This window comes from Seriola dumerili, unplaced genomic scaffold, assembly GCF_002260705.1.
Source record: "Seriola dumerili isolate Sdu_G_001 unplaced genomic scaffold, Sdu_1.0 BDQW01009052.1, whole genome shotgun sequence".
NCBI lineage: Eukaryota > Metazoa > Chordata > Actinopteri > Carangiformes > Carangidae > Seriola > Seriola dumerili.
In genome coordinates, this window is record NW_019183307.1 from 84,995 (window position 1) to 91,470 (window position 6,476).

Below are 6,476 nucleotides of genomic sequence, written 5' to 3' on the forward strand. Positions count from 1 at the left end.
ACAGCTATGAAATAAATCCTGAAATACATAAATTAGGTAATATGTAGAAATATATAAATAAATGTAAATGTGAATATATTAGTGAATAATCAAATTTGAAAATAACTATATAAATGAATAAATAAGTAAATTTATTTTCTAAATTTCTTGTGTCTCTCTAACTTTTATTTTATAATTCAACATTTATTTATTTCCAGAGACTTTTAAGAGAAATAAATCCTCTGTGTTGATAGAAAAAAGTTTTAGATATTTAATTTCCACCACAAAATGGAAGCAAAAACAAAAGTGCTGCTTTTATATTTTTGTTCAGTGTATTTTATTGGTTAAAAAGTAAAAATAATCCACAAATTCTCTTAATTTGAATAAATCTTATGTTTTTCTTCCTTGTCGCTGCTTTTAAAGTGAAAATTATAACTGAGCTCCTGTTACCTCAGAGTTGTTTCTACTGTTGTTGCTGTAGTTGTATAGATGGAGTTATATAGATGGAGTTATATACTGTATATGTAGTTATATATATGTAGTTATATAGATGTAGTTGTATAGATGTAGTTATATAGATGTAGTTATATATATGTAGTTATATAGATGTAGATGTATAGATGTAATTATATAGATGTAGATGTATAGATGTAGTTATATAGATGTAGTTATATAGATGTAGGTATATAGATGTAGTTATATAGATGTAATCTTATATTAACTGTAGGTCAGAGATGACGTCTGGCTCCTGCTGTCTCCGCCCTCTCTCCTTCACTCTAATGAAGATGTAATGAGTTTCAGTTTAATGGAGTCTCATTAAGAAGTGCAGTATGTCCCCATTCATCAGCTCCAGCACAGTCATCATTACTAATTCACACTCCATTCATATCTGTGTCTTTATCTCCTGCTCTCGTCGACGTCTTCCTCAGCTCACACCGAGCTGCTTTTATCCTTCCTCTGTGTGTGTGTGTGTGTGTGCGTGTGTGTGTGTGTGTGTGTGTGTGTGTGTGTGTGTGTGTGTGTGTGTAGAACTATAAGGAGCTGGAGCTGCTCAGGCTGGTTTATTATGGCGGCGTGCAGCATGACATCAGGAAGGAGGTGTGGCCTTTCCTGCTGGGGCACTACAAATTCGGCATGGGCAAAAAAGACATGAGCCAGGTGCAGCACACACACACACACACACACACACACACACATACACACACACATTTAACTTGAAATATGTGATCACTTTGTTTTTCCCATTCAGATTGATGCGAAGATCAGCGAGCGTTACCAGCAGGTGATGCGGGAGTGGAAGGCATGCGAGGTGATTGTCAGGCAGAGGGAGAAGGAGATGCAGTCGGCCATCTTTGCCAAGCTCTCCTCAGGCAGCAGCATCGACAGCCACGTCCTGCGGCTGGTTCACAGAGACTCCACACTCAGCAACGAGGTGAAGACTGTGTTCATGTTCATGATTAAAACAAACGTGTCCCATCATCCTCACATGAACTCAGGGTCACGAACCTCCATCACAGAGGATCTGGAGGACGTGGAGCAGAGGTTCAGACAAAGAGACAGTTGTAAAAGACAGAAACACTAAATGAGAAAACACTTGATTGGAGTTGAATCCTCAGTTCATATGAAGCTTGTTTCCTTCCAGGTGTATAATCCTGATTTATAATCCTAATGTAAATCCTAATGTATAATCATACGCTCCTTATAAACTGGATGTTGTTACAGTTTATAACTGAGATCACCCAGATATTTAACAGCAGTCCTGTGTCCTGCATCACTGCACCCTCAGGTGTTTATGTCGGTGGACGAGCCGGACGCAGGGAGCCAGGAGACACCCAGTGGAGAGGACAGCACCCCCACCATGACCACCTTGGTGCCCCCCGCCGCCCTCCCCCAAGAGGAGCGTCCTCTGGTGGAGTTCGACTCCCCCGACTCGGGTCTGCCCTCCTCCAGGAACTACTCTGTGACCTCTGCTCATTCCCAGATCCTGTCGAGCATAGACGACGGTCAGAGCACGGAGGAGGAAGGGGGGGGCGGGGAGGAGGGCAGGACTCCAGGTGTGCTGGGGGGGCGTCAGGACTCTCTGAGCGAGGACAGGCTGTGTAGTCAGCTGGACAAGCTGGTGACCAACGGAGCGCCTGCTGAGGGGATATCACCGTCTCTGTCCTCGTACACAGTACGTACAGTCTGTCCACGCCTGTTTATTTATGTTACCTAGCAACAAGTGGAGGGAACTACAGCTCTGCTGCTCGTCACTCTGAAACAGGAAATGCTTTTATCAGCAACATGGGGTTGAAAGTGGCAGATGAGTGAAGGTCACATGACCTTTAACCCTGGTGCAAAACTGTCAACACAAAAAAACTGTAATAAATATATATATATATATATTAATATTATAAATCCCAGTTTCTTTACAAAATACCACTGTTGTTTTTATGAAGATCAATCACCTACTGTAACTCGTACACAAATGTACTGCACCTATAAGTTTTAATATTTTACATTATATTCAGCATACATATATTTGAATGGTCTACAGTGCCCCATAAAACAGCAGCAATACCTCGAAACCAGGAAAATGTATGTCTGTCTACAGATGCCAAATATGACTCTATATGAATATGAGGAAAATAGTAAACACTAAAGTTTTGGAGCCAGGACTTCAGAATAAAAGCCTAACAGAATATATTGTGTGATTTTCTGTTGCAATGGCACCCAGATCAAAAACTGCAGTTTGAATGGTTTTCAGTGGTTTTCAGTGTCTGAGTGTCACTAGTTTGTGTGCACAGTGTTTTATAGACAGAAAGATCCACACCCTGGTAAAAGTGTGAAATGTTAACACGGCCAAACTGATCCAGAAATCAAAAATGAAAAGGAAGCAACAGGGTTAAAATCAAAGGGCATCATGTGCCGCGGTCGTATGGATGTTCGCAGGTGACTGCGATCAACAAGTTTCATGGTCAGGTGTTTTTGAGATGAATCACAGACTCACTGATGATGACGGCCATGTTGGCTCTGAACAGATCGAGCTGCTGGACACAGTCGCCCTGAACCTCCACAGGATAGACAAAGATGTGCAGCGCTGCGACCGCAACTATTATTACTTCACCACAGCCAACCTGGAGAAACTCCGCAACATCATGTGCAGGTGAGCGGAGGAAGAGTTCACATCCTTCATCCTCGTTCAGTGTTTCTATATTAAAGGGACAGTTCAGGTTACTAGACGTGGGGTTGTGTCAGGTAGTTGTGTGTAGACGGTTTATTACCTGCAGTAGATTCAGATTCCCTCAGCTGAGGAGAAATTGAGTCTTAAGTGCCACTGAAGTAGAAAACTTGTTTTGTAGGTTACAGAGCGATATGTGGCAGGTTAGTCTCTAACGATGTCTTGTGTCTTATTAGTGTCTCCTGTTCTCTACATGTGAATAATTAACTAACAACTGGAGGTAATGTGCAAAGTGTAGTTGAGTGTTATTTAGAAACAGTCAAATAAACATCAAGTATCTTATGATATACAGCAGCTGAGTGAATATCCTCAGCTCACACACACACACTCTGTTGAGCTGATTGTGAAGCTGTTGTTGGTCTTTGTCTCTCTCTCTCTCTCTCTCTCTCTCTCTCTCGGCTGCAGTTATGTGTGGGAGCATTTGGAGGTGGGCTACGTTCAGGGCATGTGTGACCTGCTCGCTCCGCTCATGGTCATCCTGGACGACGGTGAGTCGTCACGTCTCCTGACTGAGGCTCAGTTACACAACTCGAACAAACAGATGATTAACACACATGAAGCACAGATGTGTTACAGCTGTGAGCAGTTTGTGCATGAACGTGGTGAAACATGGTTCCCAGGGATGAATGACACGTCTGTTCGAGTCATACCGATGTTACATAAACTGTTTATAAAGCAGATGGTTATTAAAAATTCAATTAAATGATTTATTTCTGTGTGTGTGTGTGCGTGTGTGTGTGTGTGTGCGTGTGTGTGTGTGCGTGTGTGTGTGTCAGAGTGCCTGGCGTACAGCTGTTTCACTCAGCTAATGAAGAGGATGAGTCAGAACTTCCCTAACGGTGGAGCCATGGACACACACTTTGCCAACATGAGGTCACTGATCCAGGTGACAGATTACTCTTATCATTTGTGTGTGTGTGTGTGTGTGTGTGTGTGTGTGTGTGTGTGTGTGTGTGTGTGTGTGTGTGTCACTTCCACTAAAATCCATGGTCTCTCCCTCTCTGCTGTCAGATCTTGGACTCGGAGCTGTTTGAACTGATGCAGCAGAACGGAGATTACACTCACTTCTACTTCTGTTACCGTTGGTTCCTGCTGGACTTCAAGAGAGGTGAACGTCACTCACCTGTTCCCTCACCTGTTCCCTCACCTGCTCACTCACCTGTTCCCTCACCTGCTCACTCACCTGTTCCCTCACCTGCTCCCTCACCTGTTGTGTGTGTGTTTCACTCACCTGTTCCCTCACCTGCACCCTCACCTGCTCCCTCACCTGTTCCCTCACCTGTTCCCTCACCTGCTCACTCACCTGTTCCCTCACCTGTTCCCTCACCTGTTCCCTCACCTGTTCCCTCACCTGCTCCCTCACCTGTTCCCTCACCTGTTCCCTCACCTGCTCCCTCACCTGTTCACTCACCTGTTCACTCACCTGTTCCCTCACCTGTTCCCTCACCTGCTCACTCACCTGTTCCCTCACCTGCTCCCTCACCTGTTCACTCACCTGTTCCCTCACCTGTTCCCTCACCTGTTCCCTCACCTGTTCCCTCACCTGCTCCCTCACCTGTTCCCTCACCTGTACCCTCACCTGCTCCCTCACCTGTTCCCTCACCTGTTTCCTCTGCACTGAAGCTGCACTGAGTCATTTTGAACACCAGGTGGCAGAAGAACTCCCGGCCTTTAGTCGACGTTAACTTTCCATCTGATTGTTTGTCGTTTTAAATTCCAGTAAACCACACCCACAGAGCAGCTGAGGTCATCAACCAGGATTCATATTGATTATTACAGGATAGATATATTGATCAGACGACGTCCAGACCATGAAATAATGATGTAGTCAGCAGACAACAAAGAAGAAGAGTTTAGTTTAACCACTGAACACTGGGACGACTTCACTGTCACCTTCATCACACGACGTGTTTCACCTGCGGCTCCTTCAGGTTCACTCAGTGGGATGAATACAGAAACATGTGTCACATGACCAGTTATCAGAAAACACCTTTTAGCCGTTACTGAGGACTCCACACAGAACGTTCATGTTTTCTATGACTGTGGATAAACAGGAAGTGACCTGGAACTCGTCTGAGTGGCGGAGGGATACGACCACGAGGAGGTGAATCTAGTTTTTTTCAATGTGTTTAAACATTTTTTTCAAAAGGTAAAAGAGAATAATATTTCACATTATGAAAAATCACAGTTATTAATATTAATTAGAGTTATAAACGTTATAAACTGTTTTACACAGTATTAAGAAAAATAATAACTGGTCATGTGACACATGTTTCTGTATTCATCCCACTGAGTGAACCTGAAGGAGCCGCAGGTGAAACACGTCGTGTGATGAAGGTGACAGTGAAGTCGTCTCAGTGTTCAGTGGTTAAGTTTGATTTTCACTGATGGCTAACTCTGTGTGTGTGTGTGTGTGTGTGTGTGTGTGTGTGTGTGTGTGTGTGTGTGTGTGTGTGTAGAGCTCCTGTACGAGGATGTGTTCGCCGTGTGGGAGGTGATCTGGGTCGCTCACAGGATTTCCTCGCAGCACTTCGTCCTCTTCCTCGCTCTGGCCCTGGTCACAGTTTACCGTGAGATCATCATGGACAACAACATGGACTTCACTGACATCATCAAGTTCTTCAACGGTGAGACACACACACACACACACACACACACACACTGTAGTTAGCTGAATGGTGTGAGTGTGTGTGTATAAACTGTGTCTGATCCACAGAGATGGCCGAGCGTCACGATGTCCAACACATCCTGAAGATAGCACGTGAGCTGGTGCACAGAGTTCAGTCTCTGATGGACAACAAGTGACCGAGGAGGAGGAGGAGGAGGAGGAGCAGGAGGAGGATGTCTAACTCGACAGGACGCTCTGCTCTTCCTCTCATCCCTCACAGAGACAGAGTTTTTCCAGACCTCCACCTCTCCAGAGCAGGTCCAGAGGGTCCAGGTCTCCTCCCGGCCCAGATGAAGGCCCTGGGGAGGGGGTGGTGGGGGTGGAGGAGGGCTGCTGAGGCGGCCCGGCTCCGGCGCTCCGGCGCTAAGCCTCGATCTGTTTACATTCACCTTCACGTGGAATGCTCATGGTGTCTGTTCAGACATGTGGATCTGTCTGCATGCTTGTGAGTTTGATCACACTGTGAACGCATTCTTGAGTCTCCCCGGTCCTGCAGAGCTTGTGTGCGTGCATGAAAACACACACACACACACACACACACACACACACACACACACACACTGACACAGAACATGTTGGCTGCCTGTCAGGAAGCTGCAGCGCTCCGTG

The 6,476-nt window shown here is 45.2% G+C and overlaps 1 protein-coding gene across 1 annotated transcript in view; it reads left to right on the forward strand.

Annotated features, from left to right (window-relative positions):
* The window catches only part of sgsm2 (small G protein signaling modulator 2), a 54,829-nt gene extending 48,825 nt beyond the window's left edge, over positions 1 to 6,004 (forward strand). The window contains exons 16-24 of the mRNA XM_022770015.1: positions 1,009 to 1,137; positions 1,229 to 1,411; positions 1,766 to 2,152; positions 3,000 to 3,124; positions 3,605 to 3,687; positions 3,976 to 4,085; positions 4,211 to 4,307; positions 5,659 to 5,826; positions 5,916 to 6,004. Coding sequence (XP_022625736.1) covers positions 1,009 to 1,137; positions 1,229 to 1,411; positions 1,766 to 2,152; positions 3,000 to 3,124; positions 3,605 to 3,687; positions 3,976 to 4,085; positions 4,211 to 4,307; positions 5,659 to 5,826; positions 5,916 to 6,004 — 1,371 coding nt within the window. The remainder of the gene's footprint in view (positions 1 to 1,008; positions 1,138 to 1,228; positions 1,412 to 1,765; positions 2,153 to 2,999; positions 3,125 to 3,604; positions 3,688 to 3,975; positions 4,086 to 4,210; positions 4,308 to 5,658; positions 5,827 to 5,915) is intronic.
* The last annotated feature ends 472 nt before the right edge of the window (positions 6,005 to 6,476 follow it).